Below are 24,286 nucleotides of genomic sequence, written 5' to 3'. Positions count from 1 at the left end.
CCACCTCTGTGATTTGGGACAGTGAGAGATGGTCTCCACAAGGGTCTGAGTTGATTTGACTAGTGATTTTGGAATTCCTCTCTGGAACTACCATCATCAAAATCATGAGGACTGCCTCACTCCATGCTTTCAGGAGGTTGAGATGGTATATCTGACGTGCATCACCTCTATCCAATCGCTTCACCTCAAAATCGAGATCTCTTACTCAATGTGTGACCACAAAGAGCCCTTGCCACTTGGCCATTAATTTAGAGCTTGATGTTGGGAGTAATACAAGGACATTATCTCCTGGAGGAAATTCCCATTGTCAAGTGCCCCTATTATTCAGTTGGCTTTGAAGTTCTTGAGCCTGGAGAAAATTCTTCTGTGTGAGTCGACCCAAAATGTGGCGTTTTGTTCTAAGATATAGAATGTACAGAATTACATTTTTACTGTTTGAAGGCCCCTCCTCCCAAGCTTTCTGCAGTACGTCAAGCACGCCATGCTACCAACACCCATACAGAAGCTCACATTTGAAGGCTTGTGGGGCATCTCAAACTGTGAATAATAGGGGTTCAAGCCACTTATCACAATTTTTTGCAACCTCGTGAATGAACTTAGGAATCATATTTTTCATAGTTTTATTGAATTGTTCAACCAGTCTATCCATTTTTGGATTGTAAACGCTGGTGCGGACCAATTCAATCCCCAATAATTTCTATAGTTCGCAGTGTGTGACATAAAAGTAGTACCTAGATCAGTGAGGATTTATTTCGGAATCCCCACTCAGGAGATGGGTTTCATGTTGCATAATCCACCAGAACAAGCACAAAGTGATGCCCACGTGCCGTCCACTCTAATGGCCTAATGAGGTCCATAACAATTAATTCAAAGGTACATTATTCAATGGAAGGGTGCGCAATGTTGCTCTTGGAGTGGCAGGTGGATTCACCAGCTGACATTCACAACATGCCGCATACCCCCTGCGGACATCCCCGTGAATACCCTGCCAATAGAAACAGGCCAATAGAAGGTCCTGTGTTTTTCATGCCCTAAGTGACACGCCATCAGATTATAAAAAGCCGTCTGGAATAAAATTTCCAGATGGCTTTTCGGTACTAACAACTGGGTGGTATCTTCCTTTGTCTGAGCGTTACACAATCCTTGATGATTGAAAAATACAGATATGTGAGTGCTATGTCTGGCTGGAGGTGTTGACCATCAATCACTTACACTTGGTCGAAGGCTTGCCTAAGGATCTCATCTCACGTCTGCTCCATAGGGAAATCCCCTGCAGGGAATCGTCTGATGGCTGGGTAAGCCACAACACCCCCCCCCCCAAATAATCCTGATGCGGTGATGTCCTAGAAGGACCCATCCACACAAATTCCCCTCAATAAATTAGTAAATGCCCACCAATTCATACCTTAGATTATTGAATGGGTGAGACAGGGACTAACTGCAGCCTCAACACTATGCTTTTGTCCCCAAAATTTAATGATGACCATCACTAACAGGTAATCATGAATATCCCTGTGCACACATCTCTCCTTCACCCTCCGACCTGTGCCCAATGTCTTGTCTTGAATCAAACATTGGAGGAAAGTGGTTTGACCGGTATCTCCCACGGCTTGATATGTACTCCCCCTAATAATCATATGTATCCGGTACGTTCCAGCTCAATCGAGGGTAGCCAGTAGGGTGTTGGGTTCCCGGAGAAACGTTCCCAGTTCCATCACAGGGCATTGGTCTTGGAAGTGCCCTGGGTCCCGTCAACCCCCGAAAGCTGTCCCAGACAATTCGCCTGTGGCTGTGGATTCATCAACCTGGGGAGAAATCCAAGAAGAGACAAGGGTAACCAGCAGCTGGACATACCCACCATGCCCGGGGAGTCAGTTTGGGGTTAGACATCCCCCGTTTCCAGGGAAAAGGAGTGGGACGGGAACCAGGAGAGGGGGTTGTGAGAGAGCAAGACAGAGAGAGAGAGAGAGAGTGAGGGCTCGTCTGCCCCTGGATAAGCCACCAAATGGCCCTCGGCCAGCTGGATGGCCTCTTCCAGCAACGCCGGGCGGAGGCACTGGACCCATTCCACCATTCCTTTTGGTGAACAAAGGATGAACTGCTCCAGCACCACCAGATCGATGGCTTCATCTGCATTGCACTCCTCTACCAGCAGCCACTTCCATTAGGCATCACAGGGCTGTTGGGTAAACGCAGATGGGTGGCCACGCTCGGCAAGCATTAGCGAGCGGAAATGTTGTCATTGTTGTTCTAGGCTGTGGCCGACCCACTGCAAGATGGCTTTCTTTAAGTTCTCGTACAGCAGGAGATTAGCTGCCGGTAGAATTTGTGCCGTAAGTTGGGCTTCCCTGGGCAACAGCGGAAGGAGTTGGGCCGCCCACTGGGACCTCTGCCATTTCCACACCTTCGCAGTCCACTTAAACTGTTCTATAAATGCCTCCGGTTAGTCTTGCGGGCCCATTTTCATGAGTGTGATCAAGGCATGGAAGTTGCTGGGTCGTAGCTGCTGGTCCTCTGCTTGAGCCTGGAGAATCGCCTGGAATCGCTGGTCATGGTATTGACGTAAATCAAGTAGGGCCTGGTGTTGAGTCTGATGTATGCTGGCAAGGGATTGAGTGACTTCAGCCAATGGCGAGTACTCCATGACTCCGTATTATCTTCCTCCAAATCCCAGATTTCTGAACCACTTTGACAAGTCTGGTCAGTGTGGGACAGAAGAAGCGTGGTACAGGTAAATGTTTCTACAAACTCTTTGAATCAGCATTTGTCAGCTTTTCAGCACATTCACTCTAACACACAAACATGCCACACTGCTGTGCATCTCTCTCCCCTTCCTCTGGTGTGCATTCTCCTTTTATTGCACACCCCAGGATTACTGCAATGAGAAACAACTGTTTGACATTATTCCCCTCATATGTGAATCCTTACCACTTTCGCTCCGGACAAACACTCAACCACGCCCTCTGCCACAATACATTTTCTCTGCCAGCTTTTCTATGATCTCTGTAATGTCACTTCTGGAAAATGAAAGAAGCTACACAATAAAAGCACATCGTCATTCAGAAAGAACAGTATAATTAATAGCAGTATATTAACAGTGTAATTTAAAGGAATACCATCTGTAGACAAGTGTTTCCAATCCCTGTTCCTGAATGCCCTGCATCCCTGCACTTTTTGGATGTCTCCCTAATTTAAGAACTGATACATCTCTTCAGCTCATTAGTACAGTGATTAAATACCTGAAATGGGTGTTTCAGATAAGGGTGACGTCCAAAATAAATGCAGGGCCTCCATCAACCGGGCTGGGAAACTGCTAACCTTGCTGTACGATTATAGAACACATGAAGAAGTTGGCACATTGTCCTCATAGTCATTTGATAACTGTATTCTTTCACTGTAGCCGATGTCACTGTCAAAGAGTGCAGCATATTGCCACTCCCTTGAAAAAATAAGAGAGTTTTAGCACAATGTTTTCCACAGAATTGAGGTAATATATTACGTAATATATATATTTACACACATCTAATCTACAAATTAATATCCATAGAAAAGGAGAAGAAATGCTTGCACACTGCTAACTTTACAGTTTAATGACAACGTTTTGACTCTGAATGGGTCTTCATCAGGTTAAACAAAATGAAACATTTTATTTGTTCTGTTTGGGTCGAAACAATTTAATTTAAAAATGTGAGCAGTTTTGCTGTATTTTTATATACACACAGTTATATACATAAACAATCACAATACATCACAGCTAAAGCTCTGTGGCATTTTGCTTGGGTTACTCGTCATCATTGCTACTGCATTGTGTTGTGTCAGTTGTCCGGGACTAATAGATACCTTTAGCCAGGGAAAAAGCTGGACAGATACATTTAATTAACAACTTCACAAAAACTTGTTTAAAATTTTACACAATAAAACAAGATTGTTGCCCTGAAGCCTTTTTATGCCTTACCAGTTGCACAAAAGTTTTACAGCAGGGTCAATCTAATGTCACATCTGCTTCTGCCATTCCCCCTCACCCGAATTGTTAACTCTCCACACTCCTGTTAGCCATCAACTCATTACAGTTTTTCTCATTTGCTAAGACACGCTTAATGAAACTCGGATCCACTTGATCTTCATCATCACCTTATTAGCACAGCAGTCTCCTCTTGCAAATGTCTTAACACATTTTCATTTGTTTCACATATTTTTCACACCCTTTGTCAAAACAGTTACCACAGATCTCATTGAAAGACCCCAAACTCTATAGGATTAACTGTGTTGAACAAAGGAAAAACATTAACTATTCACAGCTGATAGAAAGAACCTGCATAATTATGAATCTAATTATGAATCTCTAATGCACCTGTGTGAAACTCATTTGCACAACTCTTCAATCAGTAATCCGTCCTTATCCATCTATAAAAGATGACACCTCTGTGTTGCTATTTGCAAGCATGGCTCAAAGAGGCCAAAGGCATGGAAGGAGAGTAATAAGTCATGGCAGAGGGGCCCGAGGAAGAGGAGTTTGCATGCATGGTGGAGGAGCTGCAGCAAGAGGAGAAAATAGAGCTCAAGTTTCAAATTAAATTTGGGCATATGAGTATTTCAACTCTATTTTGTTTTTTAGATATTTCCACCCATATGTTTCCTTTGGTTGCTTTTTTTTTTTACCGTATTCAGCATTCCTGAGTTTGAAAATTATCATATATTTCATATTGATAGCTGTATTTTGTTGTCCATTGTGTACTGATTGATTGAAATAATATATTAATTTGATCATAAGTTGTGGTGTTTGTTGGAGGGAACGAGACGTTGTGTCGAAGAAGTGACACTAGGGGTATCTCTTGTGCGCCGAATATGCCTCTGATCTATGAAAAATGGCCAATGAGAATTAGGCAGACAGTATTTGCATACCCCGCCCCCGGACATACTGGTATAAAAGCGGAGAAATACGTCGAGTTCATTCAGGAGTTTTCTGAGGAGCCGGAAATGGTCCGGCCACCACAGTGGCTCGGTTCAGCGACGTGGCCGGGAGGACACAACGTCTCGTTCCCTCCATCAGGGAACGGAGGTTACATCCGTAACCTAGACATTCCCCGTCTGTTGCTCACTTCGACGTTGTGTCGAAGTAACACTAGGAGTCCAATTTAAATCATGCCATGCGCTGAGCCGTGTATGTGTACTGCTGACACGAGCGGGCAAGTATTTCACGTGCAAAGGCAACCACTTGTGTCAGACTGCACGTACCCTTCCCCAATGCCCCATAAAAGTCGTCGGAATCCTTCTGGTTGCGCTGAACAAGGTGACGCTTGCCAACCTGGGAATAGGCAGAGCCTAGCCGGGCCTCTTTTATCTCTATGTTTCTCGCATAGATCCAAATGGCTGGGGCCCTTACACGCACCGTGGGAAGGGGGTCTTACCCAGTTTCCTATTCTTTCAGGGGGAAAAGACCCTGCGGAGACCACACCTGCCCAGGAAGGGGGAGGTAAAGTGGCGAAATACATCACGTGGGCCCCTCAGGTCACATGTGGAAAAATGCTGCAGTGGTAGAGCCAACCTCAAGGAGGGGGTAGTTGCTACAGCACGGCGACCGGGGGCAGCTGGAACTGCCTTAGGGAGACGTGGGTCCGTAAGGGGAACTTACCACTGAAAATATACACAGGAGGAGTCCACGCAGAAGTCCCGACCTGTGGAGCACCTATACTAGTACAGGGTAGATTTGAGTACCCGCAGTGGATTGGGTCGGCAAATTCCTCAGCTGAATTGCGGACCCACAGGGCTAGGGTGGAGTCATCCAGGGATCCAAATGTATGGAGTCTCCTGGGAGAGAAAGCGTACAGTTTTAACTCTGCTGAGGGAAATGGCGCTAGGTGCAAGCAATCCACCCGGCCAGACCGTCAGCGTGTTACCGAGTTCTACCGGCTCGGACCTGAGAAAACACGCGACGATACTGACCCAACACTGAGATTGTAAAATCTCGCAAAGGTATCAGGTGTTGCCCAACCCGCTGCTCTACATATGTCTGCCAGGGAGGTGCCTCTGGCCAGTGCCCACGAGGACGCAACAAGGAAATGTCCAAGTTATTGCCTTTTTGTTCTAATGTATATATCGGTGCATATCAAATCTCAGAGGCTTATAGTAAAATCATACAAATATATGTAAATTTCAATGCTGAATTTATTTATAAAGTACAAAAGTTGACCAATGTCACCACATATACATAAAATACTACAAAGAGAATTAGATAATAAGACATTCAAATCAACAATAAGACAATGTATGAATAGTTCATTAAAATATTTGCCATAAAACGGTGTCCGTGATAGCTCCTCCCGCTCATTTGCATTTAAGTGGGATGTAACAAATTAGGTTAATGGAGCCAATTTCAGTCTTGTTTGCAATTTCCAGAACCTTTCTACAACCTCAATAAACAGATAAGCCTTCAGAACATTAACTACTATCACACATACACCAGACCAAACTGTAACATTTGTGGGACGTTTTCTTTAGGTGCTAAAAAACGTAATTTGTGCATTTTATTAAGATGTTTAAAATATGTCATGAAAATACGAAAATACAACCAGGTCAATATTACAATGTTTGTGGGAGGTTAGGTGTGTTTTTCAAGTCTTCTGATGCCCTTTGTATGATGAAAAGATGGAAATATAAGTTGTGATTTTGTTTCAATCAAATCATTGATCAACTCCAGCATACAGTGCCTAAATCAATTATGGCAACTTAATAAAATCAAACCTCATTATTTTTTGCATGTCTTGTAACTGACAAGCTTAATGGCACAAGAACCAATGAGGTTATTGACCTATAGTCACCATATTTGATTTTGGCACTGTATACAGGAGTTGAGCAATGATTTGATTAGAGATTAAATCTTATATAAATCTTAAATCTATTTATTGATTTTAGTTTTTTGGTGAACTATTCTTCCCCGTCTGTCGCTCTCTGGTCTCTCTTGATGCCTTTTGCATCTTTGATCTATGAGAAAAGGCCAATGTGAAATTGGCAGACAGAATTTGCATGTCCTGCCCCCGGACATACGGGTATAAATGAGAGGAAATGCTTAATCTGTTTCATTAAGAAATTGTCTTTGGAGCCGATGGTTGTGTTTGCAGCGAGCTGCGAGTCACACACTGTTCCTCTCATCTCTGAGCGATTGCTGTTGGACGGCGCATATCAATGGCTTTCTCCCTTCTCTGCACGGCAGTGCGGCTTGCCCCTGGGTGCTTCGACAGCGCAGTTAAAAGCGTAATTTTCTCTAAAAGAGTTATTTTCCTAAAAGAGCAAATACACAGCTGGCGTTGAACGTCCTTTTCAGGATGCGTCTTTATAAAGATGCCCTTCCGCCCCTGTGTAGTTCCTGGATTTGGTAGAGTGCTCTCTGCTTCTGACATGGGCTGTGATCACACCGAGGCAGCGTGGTTTGTGGATGGTTCATGTTCTCACTGCGAGGACATGATGATGGCACGTTGCGGTTGTGGCTTTCCTTCAAAAGAAGGAACGCCACTCCAGCCACCCCCCGCGTCGAGCTCGCCGCTGAATCGGAGAACGGTCCGGCGTCTGACGCGGATGACTCGACTGGGCTGCCGCCTTCGGGCCAGCATGCCCAGTCTGCGGCTGACGCCCGACATGCTTGTCCGAAATGAATAACATCATTGTCCGATATGCTTGCCCGGGCTGCCGTCAGCTTGAGAGGCTGGACTGTAACCCTCAACGCTGTCTCCAAACAGAGGCTTTCCCACTGGAGGACGCCATTACATTGGCCTATCACACCCAGGCCGTGCCCCCCCGCAGGTCCAAGCACACTCAACAAGAAGTGTTGTGTCCTTGTGTGCACTGGCCAGGGGCACCTCCCTAGCAGACATATGCAGAGCAGCAGATTGGGCAACACCCAATACCTTTGCGAGATTTTACAATCTCAGGGTTAACTCATTTTCATCCCATGTTTTCTCCGATCCGAGCCGGTAGAACTCGGTAACACGCTGACAATCTGACCGGGTGGATCACTTGCACCTAGCGCCTTTTCCCTCGGCCGAGGTAAAATCGTGCGCTCTTATCCCAGGAGATTCCACTAACTCGGCTCCCTGGATGAATCCTCTCTAGCCCTCTGGGTCCGCAAATTCAGCGGAGGAATTCGCTGACCAAATCCAATGTGGGTACTCAATCTACCTTTTACTGGAATAGGTGCGCCACAGGTCAGGCATCCTACATGGACTCCCCCCCTGTGTGTATTTTCCATGGCACGGTCCCCTTGCGAGCGGACCCGCGTCTCCCTTGGGCAGTTCCCACTACCCCTGGTTGCGGTGTCTGTAGCAACTACTCCATCCCAATGAGGCAGGATCTACCACTGCGCCACTTTCCACATGTTACCTAAAAGCCCATGTGATGTATTTCACCACTCTTACCTCCCCTGGCTTGGGCAGGTGTGGTCTCCGCAGGGTCTTTTCCCCCTGAAAGAATAAGAAACTGGGAAAGATTGCCTTCCCCGATGCGTATGAGGGCCCCATGCTTGGCAGCATTGCCTTGTTCACCCCTGTTGGGGGTAAAGAACCAGAAGGCTCTGATGATTTTATGGGGCATTGGGGAAGGGTACGTGCCATCTGACACAGCCGGTCGCTTTGGCACGTAAAATACCTGCCCGCTCCTGTGTCAGCAGAACACGAACACACCTCAGCACATGGCGTGATTTAATTTGGACACCTAGTGTCGCTTCTTCGACACAACGTCGAAGTGAGCGACAGACGGGGAATGTCTAGGTTATGGATGTAACCTCCATTGCCTGATGGAGGGAACGAGACGTTGTGTCCTCCCGGCCACGTCGCTGAACCGAGCCACTGTTGCGGCCGAACCATTATCGGCTCCTCAGAAAAATCCTGAATGAAACAGATGTATTTCCCCTCCTTTATACCCATATGTCCGGGGGCGGGACATGCAAATTCTGTCTGCCAATTTCTCATTGGCCTTTTCTCACAGATCAGAGATGCAAAAGATGCTCAAGAGAGACCCTAGTGTTGATTCTTCTACACAACGTCTCGTTCCCTCCATCAGGGAACGGAGGTTACATCCGTAACCTAGACGTTTTGTGTACTGTTTTCACCATCTTAAAACAAGACAAGTGTGTGAAATGATTACTTTTTTCCCCGAGAAGCTAACCTAATGATGAAAGTAATATAAATATAAATCAAAATAAATATAAATAAATAAATAGCATGTATGATTTTTTTTTGTAGTATACATTTCCAATAAAACATGGTCTCCTCTTCAAGCTCTCTGTTGTTGCTACCCTCCTCTCTCCAGTTCACAACAAGATGGTCATTCAAATCTATTCGCATTAGTGGCTTCTGTGTATTTGTGAAGAGAGGCTTGAAGGCCTTCCAATCCAATTGTTCTCCACTGTCTGCCAGAGCAATCCACATGCATTCATCACTGCTTACTGTAAGATAAATTAAATGTTTGATGACAAGGCTCTAGAATCTTCATTTGTGTTCTGCAGAAGAAAGAAAGTCACACACATCTGGGATGGCATGAGGGTGAGTAAATGAGGAGAGAATTTGTATTTTTGGTTGAAATAACCCATTAATATTGGGCACAACCAGTGACCAAAAATAAAAACTGAATAGGAGTAATTCCAAATCTCTGGAAAATTAAATAAAACTAAGTTTTGAACCTTAAACATGATGCTATATCCACATGATAAGTAAGGGATCGTCCTTTGACAATCAATAATTTTTTAATTCAATAACATTTTTAAACTGCAATTGACATTTCCACATCCGTCATGTTTTTTCCGTTGGCTCGGAAACTCCAGTCTGCTGAGATTGGTCAAGAGGATCAGCAGAGGTTAACAGTGGCGTAACTGGATGTTACGGGCCCCAGTGTCAGGCCCACTCTTTGGGGAGCCTGGGTTGTTTATCGTCCCCTCTCACCCCGGGCCCTAGGGTGGCTGCCCACCTTGCCCTCCCTGTAGTTACTCCCCTGGCAGGGACTGTTGGGTAGTAGTCCGCTGTGGAGCTCACACTTATGCAGGCTTAGCCGAAGGGTGCATCGAGGGTGCAAAGGGGGCACTTGCGTGTTTTGTGGACTTCGCGGGAATGCACAAATGAAGGCCACGAGACTGCAAGTCCACATCAAGTGTGCCTTTTGTGTCAGGGGCATAGAGTCATGTGTGACAACAGTAATCTAATTTCATAATATATACATCAGGGGTGCTCATTACAGAGACCGGTTGATCACGATAACAGTTCAAAAGGGAAACAGGCTAGAGAAAAGACACAAATATCAAAAATATTAAAGATTTAACTTTTATTTTCCCGCTACTGTAGCCGCGCGCTGTTTGACTGACATGCGGTTTATCTGTGTGTTTATCTTATTTATATTGTAAATATATATCTGAAAAAGAAGGCCATCTGAACAAAGTAGGCTTTAGGCTTAGCATACAATTAATGAATTAATGACGTATGGTTACGCAATATTAACGTGCACTTGCGAGATATAAAGTCACAGTTACGTGATATAACTCGCAATTGCATGATACAAAGTTTTTATCACACGAATGCGATTTTATATCGCGTAACTGCAACTTTATATCTCGCAATTGCAAGAAAAAGTCACAATTGTGAGTTAAAAAGTATTTTATTTTTTATTTCTTGGTGGGATCAGTCTTCCATATATTTCTGTATGTAGTTCTGTATTTATACTTTGTGCAACATGCTAATGAGAGGATGTCAATCAAACATCAGTAGGCGGACTTTATGACATCACTGGCTGATCATTGTAGAAGTGTTTAGATGAGAGATTAATCTTAGATTTAATTAACATTTACACACAATAGACCCATGCTGCTTAGAATCATTTGTGCGGAAATCACATGTACAGAAGCAGTTGTCTTGGTAATAATTTGAGTCGGGAAATCTTTGACCATGCAATGTAACCACATACACTACCGGTCAATAATTTTGAAACACTTATTCATTCTTTATTATAATTTTCTTTTTTCTTCACATTTTAGAATAATAGTAAAGTCATCACAACTATGGAATAACATAAATGGAATTATGGGAATTATGTTGTGACTAAATAAAATCCCAAATAAATCAAAACTGTGAGATATTTGATCATCTTCACAGTAGTCACACTTTGTCTAGAATTACAGACATGAACATTTTCTCCAGCAGTTTCTTGAGGAATCACTCTGAGATGCTTTTAAACAGTATTGAAGGAGTTCCATCTGTGTTGGGCACTTATTGACTGCTTTTATTATTCTGTCCAAGTCATCCATTTCAAAACCTTTTTTTTATTAAGTTTTAGTTTTAAAATGAAATTAATATGATGGCATGATTATATTTGTCTACAAAACTCATTTTAAACATTTAATCACACGCCTTCAGATCAACAGATTTGACCAGTATTGTGTGTGACACAATCTTCCTCTTACACAAATACTAACAAGACTGGCCTGTTACACATATTTAATATTATTGTCTATTACACAAACATAATTACAATGTGTAAGTTCATGCTGTTCCTTTAACTACATATTAAGAACATGTTTCATTATTAAGAATACTTTTATTAAAAATACATTATTTTATTTCTGTTTACTGACTAATGTATAATATTCTTGACATGATTTCTATACTGATTAATTCCCCACATGGAAAAAAATGAATCTTTTATTTTCACTTATTTTGCAAGTCCCTTATTTAAAGTTTGATTTATGATCTGCATCACTGTGACTGTTATATCACCCTTATTCACTGTGATTGTATGAATCAATAATACATGATTTTATTGATCACATATGTACAAAATAATAGTTTTGTAGGGAGCGTGTCAAGGGTTGCCCAAGAGTTCTGAGTTCAGCAATGTGAATAATTACTTATATTTATTACATTATTCATGGTCGTCTATTCTACAGAAAATAAAAGTGGACAAAAAATAATTGATATTTCTCACTTCACGTAGAAACTTTAGATTGAAATACATCACATCTGGTCAACGGTCACATAAAGTGCAGTCGCAGACTTTTGTACAATCTTTGTATCACATTGTTCCATCACACAGTTTCACTGATGATCCCCTATAATAAATATAAAACCCAGGATATAGAGGTTGAGTGAATGTGGTGTGGAGTCTGTGGATGAGGGTCAGTGTGTCAGAGACGCTGTAGAAGGACAGAGTTCCTGCACTGTGATCCACATACACTCCTATTCTACAACAGCTGGAGGGGACAGAGAGAACAGTCTTTATGTTATTGTGAATGAATGAGTAACTGGAGGGAGTGCAGAACAAACTCCAGGACTGATCATTATATCCAAACACACACTCATTACCCCGTCCCTTCCTGCTGATGCTCTTATATGACACTGATATTTCCACACCACGACTCCCACTCCACTCGATCTCCCAGTAACAGCGTCCACACACACTCTCTCTACACAACACCTGAAGATAATCATCAAATCTATCTGGATGATCAGGATACTGCTGGAGTGTGTCAGTGCGAGTAATCACTCTGTTCTCTTCAGACAGACGGAGACGTTTATTCACTGTGTTTAGATCCACTGTGAGCTGACGGAAATCTGATGAGATAAAAACAAAGAATTGAATGTACACAAGTGTGTTTCTGTGAGTTTGAGTATGTTTTCTTAACCAGATACCCCTTCAACACCCCGTCCTCTTAGGAAAGATGTGAAGGAATAAAATAATGAATGTCATTGAGATTGTTCTCTGTGAAGAATAAGACATATAGATCTGTGTTTCTCTGTGCATGAAAGAAAGGATCTTTAGGAGCACAATCATGAGCAGTTTTGATAGCACAGACCGTTTACAGTCTCTGTCAGACAGAGGAGACGATACAGAGACATCTGAGGTCATCTACTGTCATTATTACAGTCTTTATTAAAGCAAATCATCTAATACAAATGAGCCTATCATCAGAGGTCATGACCTTCTCAACTGTGTCCAACACATCATCATTTCAGTCAATATTGATACTTATGATTTTTACATTCCTTCAAATTCTGACACCCAGGAAGTGACATCATCTGAATCCTTTCTACAGCATGATGGGAAGAGGAATTCATTCATTCATTCATCTCAACCATTCAAACTCTTTTCCAAAGAAATCTTTATCTGTAATGTTTTATATGAATGGGTTCATCAATAACTCTAAACTAACATTTGGTGCTTAACTATCCAAACTGAACTTCCATTATATGTGTAACCCTGTTCCTCCAGTGTGTCTGTAAATATTTCAACTGAAACATGGTCACACAAGTACAGAAAAATACAAATAGACAATTACATTTGCTTAGTTTAATGTTCTGACAGGGGCGAAAATTTCATCAAAATGTTGGGGGGGACAATAAACAAGGGAGGGGGGACTCAAAATGTTTAAAACTTTTGCATTTGTATTATTTTATTTCTTAAACAATTATTTTAAGAATATATCATTATATTATTTACAATACACATATTTTAATGATATTTTAAGGGGGGACAACCCTCAGATAGGGTTTGTGTGTGTGTGTGTGTGAGAATGTGTGTGTGTTTGTGTGTGTGTGTGTGTGTGTGTGAGAATGTGTCTGTGAGTTAGTGTGTGTGTGTGTGTGAGAATGTGTGTGTGTTTGTGTGTGTGTGTGTGTGTGTGTGAGAATGTGTGTGTGAGTTAGTGTGTGTGTGTGTGTGAGAATGTGTGTGTGTGTGTGTGTGTGTGTGTGTGTGTGTGAGAATGTGTGTGTGAGTTAGTGTGTGTGTGTGTGTGAGAATGTGTGTGTGTGTGAGAATGTGTGTGTGAGTTAGTGTGTGTGTGTGTGTGAGAATGTGTGTGTGTTTGTGTGTGTGTGTGTGTGTGAGAATGTGTGTGTGAGTTAGTGTGTGTGTGTGTGTGAGAATGTGTGTGTGTTTGTGTGTGTGTGTGTGAGAGAAGGTGTGTGTGTTTGTGTGAGCGTGTATTTATCACTTTGTGGGGACCAAATGTCCCCATAAGGATAGTAAAACCCGAAATTTTTGACCTTGTGGGGACATTTTGTCAGTCCCCATGAGGAAAACAGCTTATAAATCATACTAAATTATGTTTTTTGAAAATGTAAAAATGCAGAATGTTTTCTGTGAGGGTTAGGTTTAGGGGTAGGGTTAGGTTTAGGGGATAGAATATAAAGTTTGTACAGTATAAAAACCATTATGTCTATGGAAAGTCCCCATAAAACATGGAAACACTACATGTGTGTGTGTGTGTGGGTGTGTGTGAGAATGTGTGTGTGAGTTAGTGTGTGTGTGTGTGTGAGAATGTGTGTGTGTTTGTGTGTGTGTGTGTGTGTGTGTGAGAATGTGTGTGTGTTTGTGTGTGTGTGTGTGTGTGTGTGTGTGTGAGTATGTGCGTGTGTTTGTGTGTGTGTGTGTGTGTATGTGTGTGAGAATGTGTGTGTGTTTGTGTGTGTGTGTGTGTGTGTGTGAGTATGTGCGTGTGTGTGTGTGTGAGAATGTGAGTGTGTTTGTGTGTGTGAGTGTGTGTTTGTGTGTGTGAGTGTGTCTGTGTGAGTGTGTCTGTGAGTGTGTGTTTTTGTGTGTGTGTGTGTGTGTGTGTGTTTTTGTGTGTGTGTGTGTGTGTGTTTTTGTGTGTGAGTGTGTGTGTGTGTGTGAGAGTGTGTCTGTGTGTGTGTGTGTGAGTGTGTGAGTGTGTGTGTGTTGTCATAGTGACTTACATTGTAGAAATTGATTCCTGGTCTTGGGTTCATCAGTAGGAATAATTGTAATGTCTGTGACTATGAGAATAAACAGACATCATTTCTGTAATTCATGCACATTTTCATTTATTTACATGATGTCAAATTGATCTCTGAAAGTAAATGAATATCTGTTACCTCTCTCAGATATCTTTTCCATGTGTTCTCCACAGAAATCCTCCAGTTGTTGTTTGAGTTGAGACAGATTTGATCACCTCATCAAAAGTCAGAAGAGAACTGACAGTGATGTTGGGTAAGACTGGAGATCCTGCAGAGAAAGACTGAAAACTCTACAGAAAAACAACAGAAAAGCTTCATCAGCTCCACTACAGTTACATTTATACTGTCATGATTAAATGAAATCGATCTGAGAAACACTTTGACCGTATCTGTTCTGTATTTCAATGATTCTCTGATGTTCTCATGAGGCTTCAGTGTGATGAATAGTAATGATGAGATGTGTTACCTGCAAGAACTGGATGTGATCATGTGTGTGTGAAAGCTGCTCCAGCTCAGTGTCTCTCCTCCTCAGATCAGCAATCTCCTGCTCCAGTCGCTCCAAGAGTCCTTCAGCTCGACTCACTGCAGCCTTTTCCTGATCTCTGATCAGCTGTGTCACCTCAGAGCGTCTTCTCTCAATGGAGCGCATGAGTTCAGTAAAGATCCTCTCACTGTCCTCCACTGCTGTCTGTGCAGAGCGCTGTTACACACACATTACAATCAGCTCTTACTGACACCTCACACAACCTGTGACCCAACTGAGTCTCAAACTTCTCAAACTCACCTTGTGAGACTCCACAGCTCTTCTCAACTCCTCCATCTTTTTCTCGCTCTCCTGGATTCTCTGTTGGGATTTCTTCTGTGTCTCCTCCAAGTGACTCTGTTCATCAAACAAACATGCAGTTCAATCTTAAATCTGAATAATACAAAATCATTATTGTTCTATTGTGATTTTCACAGAACATTTATTATGTACAAATCAATATGTATTTATGTAATGTTGTTTGTGTCTTCTTTTTATGTACTTATAGATACAAACAAAACAACTGCCAATCTGATTTATTCATTTAATGTTATGTGGAGCCGGATTTAACACCTGCTGGTAGATGCTGGAACTACACCCAATGTTTTATATTGACATCCTTAAAAAACAGCTGATTAATTTTTCATTTCAATGGAAAGTTTTTGGAACATTTTGTTTGGTGACAGATTGTTTTTGAAGATCTTTTATAAATGTGAACTTCTATCTGTTGGAACTGAACACACATGAGCAAAGATGGCAGCCTTCAGATCACTGATATTTTAGCTGAGCACTGTCATAGACATGAATTTGGATGCTAACATATGACTTTCTCCACTTATTTTAAAAGCTCCTTGTTAGGAACTCTTACAGAGACTGAAGCCTGTTTATAATGTCATTTCAGTTCATACCTGTTTCTTAGTCCTCTCGGCAGCAGCTGATACAGTGTTGTGGTTTTTGTGGTCATCAATGGTGCACAACATGCAGATACACTTCTGATCAGTGCGACAAAACACCTCCAGAAGCTTATTGTGTTGACCGCAGATCATCTCCTGGAGTCGTCCGGTAGCATCCATCAGACTGTGTCTCTTATTTCGAAAGAGATTCTCATGTTGTTCAAGATGATCTTGACAGTAAGAGTTCAGACACTCCAGACAGGACTTGACAGCTTTGTGTTTTCTTCCAGAACAGACGTCACACTCCACATCTCCAGCTCCAGCGTAACAGTGAGCAGAAACAGCAGTTTGGAGTTTCGTCTTCTTCAGTTTCTCCACCATTTCAGCCACAATAGTACTTTTAAATAACACAGGTCTTGTGGTGAAGGTTTGTCTGCACCAAGGGCAGCTGTAGACTCCCTTCAGATCATCCTGATTCCAGCAGTCTGTAATACAGTTCATACAGTAACTGTGTCCACAGGGAATGGTCACTGGATCCTTCAGGAGATCCAGACAGATAGAGCAGCAGAACTGCTCATGAGCCACTGAAATACTGGCTTCTGCCATTTTACTGCATGTACTCTGAGACAGAGAGACACGTACAACAGCTCGACAACACTTTAGTTTCAGTTTCCCTGAAATGAACAGTTGACACAGTTTCCTGGTTCTGTGTTTGAGAGGTGTGTGCAAAACAAGATTGTGTTTTACAGATAATGTTCATTAGATGTCAGACTCACACTGGATCTCACTTCCATGTTTCTGTCTCTGTTTGCAATCAGTTCAGAAGTCAATCTGTAGTTTTTGTCAACTAAATCAACAGATGTAGTTCATCTTTAAGAGCATGTTAGTTGATTGATAGTCAAGCTCACGAGTTCTGATGCTGTTCCAGTTTAAATGTGGCTGGACCAGTTAGTGATGTGCACGAGTACTTGAGTAATTGTTCTGCACCAGTGGGTCAAATATTAAAATCATTATTAGAATATCTCAAATTGATTTTCCTTTGTGCATTTGAAACACAGAGTTATACTGTACTTTCCCTCTGAATCTGTCACAGAATCGTGCAGTTACAATTGAGTCCACTGGAGGCGCTGTGGATGTGCATCATTGAGGTGTTGGATAAAAGAAGAAGATATGATGGCGGCTATTCATGCTTTCAAGCATATGCTGAGTTCAGAATGACATACTACCCATACTACTCTCACTACTTCTGCCATATATGTCTTGTTTTTACTTTTTTAGTGGCTGGATCCTAACTCTTATGTTGTTTCTTTTGTCATGTGAGTGCACTTGGCCTTGTTGGATGTTAGTGCACAGACCTGTTCATCGCCTATCCTGAACTGTTTTTTCCCCTTCTGGGTATTATTATTAATTATATTAATAAAGCCCATTTACTGCAACTCTGAAGTTCAGTCCTCACCCTCTCTCCGCATGTTCGTTCGACAATGTACGTTCACACGAGGCCTTCTCACTGTATGTGAGTCTGAACCATTTTAATATTTTCCTTAATGTGAGAGTCTACCAAAAACAAACCAAAGCACAATTTACAGCATAGCAGTGCAGCATACTGTTTACTAGAGTTAAATGATGGACTGACTGTCAAATAAAGGAAGTGTTTGATAACATTATAAACAGCAGAAGATTCTATAGACATATTAGTCAATTTAAAGTGTTGGTTGTCTTTACGTGTCATGCCAGAGATGATGATGATCTCTAAAAATAATTCCAGATAAACCCTATATATATATATATATATATATATATATATATATATATATATATATATATATATATAATATTCAAGGATTTATATACCAATCCTTTTATTTAAAAACATTTCAGATCATGAGCAGTACATGGTGGCAGAAAGCCGATAGACTGTTTAGATTTGACAGATTCAACGATTAAATGAAATGACACAAAACCAAATCATAAATACACAAATATTCTTAATTATAAAATTATTACAATGATATGAGTTAATAAAATCTGTAATCATGCCCCCATCGGTCTCCCAGTTCTCCACTATCACCCACTCTCCAGGGCTGTAAAGTAACAAATTACATATACTCACATTACTGTAATGAAGTAGTTTTTTGTAGGAATTGTACTTTTTTAAGTAGTTTTAAAATTGTATACTTTTACTTAAGTATTGTCAGGAGGCAATCAGGCTCACTCACATCCACAACACAAAGATCACACTCACCCGAATACTAATCACCTGCACCTGTCATCAATCCAGCAATCCAGCAATCACCAGCACTATTTAAGAGCACAACTCACCTCCAGTCTCTGTCAAACCTTGAACGAGGAAATATCCACTAACCTGCTCTCTGTGCTTTTCAGACGATTGTTCCTGAGACTGTTCCAGTCTGTTTCCTCAGTACACCCTTGTGTTACTTACCTGTTTTCCCTCGTCCAGAGACTCCTCCATCTCCCTGGTGTTCATACTCCGCGTCCTTTGGATTGTGATACTTACCACACTCAAGCCTGCCATTATCTGCAAGAGAAAAGATGGTCATTCATCAGTATTATACTCACAGCGCCCGTTGATGCATCTGAACTTCCCTACTGTCCTACGAAAGCTTCATTAAAAGTTATTCTGAATCCTTCTAACCTTGTTGTCCTAGTGTGTATCCTGACAGAAGGTTTGACTAAAACCGCTATGGATTCGGAACAAACTAATCCTGTGATTAATCCAGCTGGAATTTCCCCGCCTGAGCTCGGTGAGCGCGGAGCTGCAGCGATTCCCACTTCTGCATCTGACGCTCCACCACCGCTGTTTACTTTCTGCCCTATGATGAAACCAGCGCCTTTCTCTGGCCGGGAGGAGGATTGCAACGGATTTCTCCTTCAGTGCTCACTCGCTCTAGAGGTACAACCATACAATTTCCCAACTGAACGTTCAAAAATTTCCTTCATTATTTCACTCTTATCTGGCCGAGCACTTCAATGGGCAGAATCCATGTGGAATCAGACAGGACCGGTTACTGACTCTCTTCAAAACTTCATAACACACTTTAAAGAAGTATTTGGTTGTCCTGTAGGTGATTCATCAGTCTGTGAGCAGTTATATCACCTCCAACAAGGACAAATGTCTATAACTGACTATGCTATAAAGTTTAGAACCCTTGCCGCCACGAGTGGATGGAATGAGAGAGCACTCATGACAACCTACCATCAAGGATTAAATCCAGCCCTCAGATTACAACTCGCAATTTATGATGATGTCATGGGCCTTGAGAAGTTTATTCAACAATCTATCCGAGTCTCTCGCCGAGTTCAAAATTGTTACCCCGATCTTCACCAATCATCATATGCTTCCTCGTCTAGGCCTGCTGATATCCCAGATCACCGCGGGGTTGAGCCTATGCAAATTGACCATACCCGTCTTTCTCCATCAGAAAGAACCAGACGCATGACCCATAATCTCTGTCTGTATTGTGGGGACAACTCTCATTACATCGGTGGTTGTCCTGTCCGTCCACCTCGTCTCTTGGTGAGTTCGTTTGTAGTCAGTCCCCTCAATATTGCTCCTTTATCCACCACCGTTTCATTGATTTCTACTGATGTTACCATCTCAGTTACAGCCCTCATTGATTCAGGATCAGCGGGTAATTTCATCTCGGGCGACCTCTGCCGGCAACTTCAACTCCGAAAATCCTCTGCTCAACCCCGTTCACAGCCAAATCAGTGACTGGAAAGACCTTGAATCCTGGGTATGTAAAACACAGAATAAAACCAATCACTTTAAGAGTCGGTTGTCTACACGAAGAACCATTCACTCCTTTGGTGTTAGAAAATTCCACTTCTGCGATCATTCTTGGCAGACCCTGGCTCATCCAGCACAATCCTGATGTCTCATGGAACAACGGAGAAATTCTGCACTGGGGTTCTACTTGTTTCTCTACCTGCTTCCCTAAGCTTCCAAGACCTGCCTCTACTTCGTCTCAAACTATCTCCATTGCTGTGACATCTATCGAGAGCCCTCAAGCAAAACGGACCATGGAAATTCCACCCTGTTATGCCTCCTTTGCAGACGTATTTAGTCCTGAAAAGGCCTCTCATCTTCCCCCACACAGACCTTGGGATTGCGCCATTGACTTGGAACCTGATACATCGGTGCCCCGCGGCCACATTTATTCTCTCTCCATCCCAGAACAATGAGCCATGGAAGAGTATATACAAGAAGCCCTAAATCAGGGGTACATTCGTCCATCAACTTCGCCAGCAGCATCTAGTTTCTTCTTTGTGGCAAAGAAAGATGGTGGTCTAAGACCTTGCATCGATTACCGGGCTTTGAATAAGATCACCATCATGTTTCGGTACCCACTCCCTCTCGTACCCACATCACTCAAACAGCTACGAGGCGCTAGTATCTTCACCAAGCTTGACCTCAGAAGTGCGTATAATCTAATCCAGATACGAGAGGGGGATGAGTGGAAGACCGCATTCATTACCCCCTCTGGCCACTATGAATATCTTGTTATGCCGTATGGTCTGGTCAACGCCCCTTCGGTGTTTCAAGATTTCATGAACGAAATACTCCGTGATTTCCTCAACAAATTTGTGATAGTATATATTGATGACATTCTTATCTTCTCCCAAGACGAATCTTCACATCAACGACATGTCTCCAGTGTTCTCCAACGATTATGAGACCACTCCCTCTTCCTAAAAGCAGAGAAATGCATCTTCCATCAAGATTCGGTTACTTTCCTTGGGTACATTGTGGGTAAGCAGGGGGTGAAGATGGATGAAGGAAAGGTCGCGGCAGTCACCTCATGGCCCACTCCGCAAACAGTAAAAGAGCTCCAACGATTCCTTGGCTTCGCAAATTTCTATTGCAGGTTCATTAACAATTACAGTACCATAACCTCTGCTCTTACCTCTCTCCTGAAAGGGAAACCAAAATCCCTGTCCTGGAACCTTGAAGCTGACCATGCCTTCCAGACGTTGAAAAACGAGTTAATCTCTGCTCCTCTTCTACGCCACCCTAACCCAGACCTCGCCTTCATCGTTGAAGTCGATGCCTCCACAACTGGAGTAGGTGCCATACTTTCTCAGCACCATGGGGATTCCCATAAACCTCTTCCCTGTGCCTTCTTTTCAAAAAAATTATCCCCAGCTGAACAGAATTATGATGTGGGTAACCGGGAACTCCTCGCCATCAAATTGGCTTTGGAAGAGTGGAGACATTGGCTCGAAGGGGCACAACATCCTTTCACGGTACTTACCGATCATAAGAACCTTCAGTATCTCAAAGAAGCCAAGAGACTAAACCCACGTCAAGCCCGTTGGGCTTTATTCTTCACTCGGTTCCACTTCTATATCACCTATCGTCCAGGATCCAAGAATACCCGTGCGGATGCTTTATCCAGACTCCATGCCCTTCCAGACACCATTGATGAACCTGAACCAGTTCTGCCCACTACAGTTTTCATCAATCCCATTCAATGGGACATTAATGATCAAATCCAGGAAGCCACGAGACTAGAACCTACTCCACCAGAATGCCCAGACACCCTCACGTATGTCCCAGACGAATATCGCCTACCTCTCATCGAATCTGCTCATTCGTCAGTTGGTACGGGTCATCCTGGAGCGACACAGACTTACACTCTCCTACAGCAACGATATTGGTGGCCAGGCATGAGAAAGGAAGTACAACGCTTCGTCCAGGGGTGTCAAATTTGCGCTATATCTAAAACTCCACGTCACTTACCTTCTGGGAAACTATTACCTCTACCTATTCCTCAACGGCCGTGGTCGCATCTGGGTATTGATTTCATTACCGATTTACCTCCATCAGGAGGCAACACCTGCATTCTCATTATAGTTGACAGATTCTCCAAAGCCTGTAAACTGATCCCCTTACCAGGCCTTCCTACAGCTCTTGAGACAGCCGAGAGCCTCTTCAACCAGGTTTTTCGTCATTTTGGCCTCCCTGAGGACATTGTGTCCGATCGAGGACCTCAATTCATCTCTCGGGTTTGGAAAGCTTTCTTTTCTCTTCTCGGAGTGACGATAAGCTTGACATCGGGATATCATCCCCAGGCTAATGGGCAGACTGAGAGGAAGGTTCAAGAAATTAATCGTTTCCTCCGCACGTTCTGTCAAGATCATCAAGACACGTGGAATCAATTCCTTGCCTGGGCAGAATACGCCCAAAACTCCTTGCATCAGACCACCACAGGGCTAACACCTTTCCAATGTTTCCTAGGTTTCCAGCCACCACTGTTTCCATGGTCCGATTAGCCTTCCGAGGTCCCTTCAGTTGAGTTCTGGTTTCGAGAAAGTGAAAGAGTGTGGAATGATGCCCATCATCATCTCCAACGGGCCATACACAGACACAAAAGATTTGCAGATGTACGTCGAAATGACACCCCTGTGTTTGAACCTGGTCAACTTGTCTGGCTCTCGACTCGAGACATCCGTCTACGCCAAACATGTCGTAAATTGAGCCCACGATATATCGGACCTTTTAAAATTCTCCATCAAGTCAATCCAGTCACATATAAGCTTCACCTACCTCCTCGATTCAAGATTCACCCAGTTTTCCATGTATCTCTCCTGAAACCTCATTATCCTTCTGTTTTTCCTCCCACTACAGAGCCTGATTCTGACCAGACCCCTCCCTTACCTACCATTGAAGAGGACCCCATCTACTCAGTCCACGAAATCCTGGACTCCCGACGTCGGGGTGGTCGTATAGAATACCTTGTCGACTGGGAAGGTTACGGGCCAGAAGAAAGATCTTGGGTTTCTCGAGATGATATCCTGGACCCGACTCTTCTCACTGAATTCCACCAACAACATCCACATCGACCAGCCCCACGACCTCGAGGCAGACCACCACGACGTCGGGGTCCTCCGTCGGGGTCCGCTGGCACGGACCCTGGAGGGGGGGGTAATGTCAGGAGGCAATCAGGCTCACTCACATCCACAACACAAAGATCACACTCACCCGAATACTAATCACCTGCACCTGTCATCAATCCAGCAATCCAGCAATCACCAGCACTATTTAAGAGCACAACTCACCTCCAGTCTCTGTCAAACCTTAAACGAGGAAATATCCACTAACCTGCTCTCTGTGCTTTTCAGACGATTGTTCCTGAGACTATTCCAGTCTGTTTCCTCAGTACACCCTTGTGTTACTTACCTGTTTTCCCTCGTCCAGAGACTCCTCCATCTCCCTGGTGTTCATACTCCACGTCCTTTGGATTGTGATACTTACCACACTCAAGCCTGCCGTTATCTGCAAGAGAAAAGATGGTCATTCATCAGTATTATACTCACAGCGCCCGTTGATGCATCTGAACTTCCCTACTGTCCTACGAAAGCTTCATTAAAAGTTATTCTGAATCCTTCTAACCTTGTTGTCCTAGTGTGTATCCTGACAAGTATATTTGAAGTGCTGTAACTGTACTTTTACTGCACTATATTCCCACCGTCTGTGTTCACGACTTCCCTGTCCTGATTTTATTTTGATCTATCAACATGATTGGCTAGAGAGAGTCTCGTGACTCCCGTCAAATAAAATCACACGTAAAACTTGAACGGCAGCAGCAGATCTGACACCAGCTGTGGAGGAATCCTCAAGCACAGTTCAACACCTGAACATCACAGCAGCACCTGGACGGGATTTTCACAGTGAAAAAGGCCAATTTCTTGATTGTGTCATGTGAGTTTAACTTGCTCAAGCCAGATATCAGCATTAATCCTGCCTCTAAATTGAAGAAACATATTGAGGTAAATGTCACATTTCTGTTTACTAGATTCTGTGTGTCTATAATGAAGCCTGTAATTGAACTCTCACTGAGATTATTGGGCTGCTGTGAGAGATTAATGCAATGTTATTAATACGGTTTTAACAGATTTATTGGAAAAAAGAGAGATGTCCTCGATATGGAGTAATTTTCTATTCTTATTCTATGATCTACATCTAGAACAGGGGTGTTCATCACATCAATCATGATAGCAAGAGCACCACTGGTTGCCAGAGAGCCCCTGGGGAGGTGCAGTGCGAGGGGAAAAAATACATACAGTGGTCAAGACACTGGAAGTTTTTGACAGAAAGCTGAAAGAATTGCAAACACAAA

The 24,286-nt window shown here is 42.9% G+C and overlaps 1 protein-coding gene across 2 annotated transcripts in view; it reads right to left on the bottom strand.

Moving 5' to 3' along the window:
• The window catches only part of LOC127629997 (tripartite motif-containing protein 16-like), a 327,862-nt gene extending 311,060 nt beyond the window's left edge, over window positions 1-16,802 (bottom strand). Inside the window, exons 1-4 of one of the 2 annotated variants that reach the window (XM_052107361.1) lie at window positions 16,161-16,802; window positions 15,514-15,609; window positions 15,196-15,429; window positions 14,945-15,019 (exon numbers count right to left, since the gene is read on the bottom strand). In XM_052107361.1, the coding sequence (XP_051963321.1) occupies window positions 14,945-15,019; window positions 15,196-15,429; window positions 15,514-15,609; window positions 16,161-16,751 (996 nt within the window). In that variant the 5' untranslated portion in view covers window positions 16,752-16,802. The remainder of the gene's footprint in view (window positions 1-14,944; window positions 15,020-15,195; window positions 15,430-15,513; window positions 15,610-16,160) is intronic. The other variant, XM_052107362.1, reaches the window with a different exon arrangement.
• Window positions 16,803-24,286: the final 7,484 nt, after the last annotated feature.

This window comes from Xyrauchen texanus, chromosome 36 (genome assembly GCF_025860055.1).
Source record: "Xyrauchen texanus isolate HMW12.3.18 chromosome 36, RBS_HiC_50CHRs, whole genome shotgun sequence".
NCBI lineage: Eukaryota > Metazoa > Chordata > Actinopteri > Cypriniformes > Catostomidae > Xyrauchen > Xyrauchen texanus.
The sequence above is the reverse complement of the archived record's forward strand: the minus strand, read 5'-3'. Positions and strand labels throughout refer to the sequence as shown.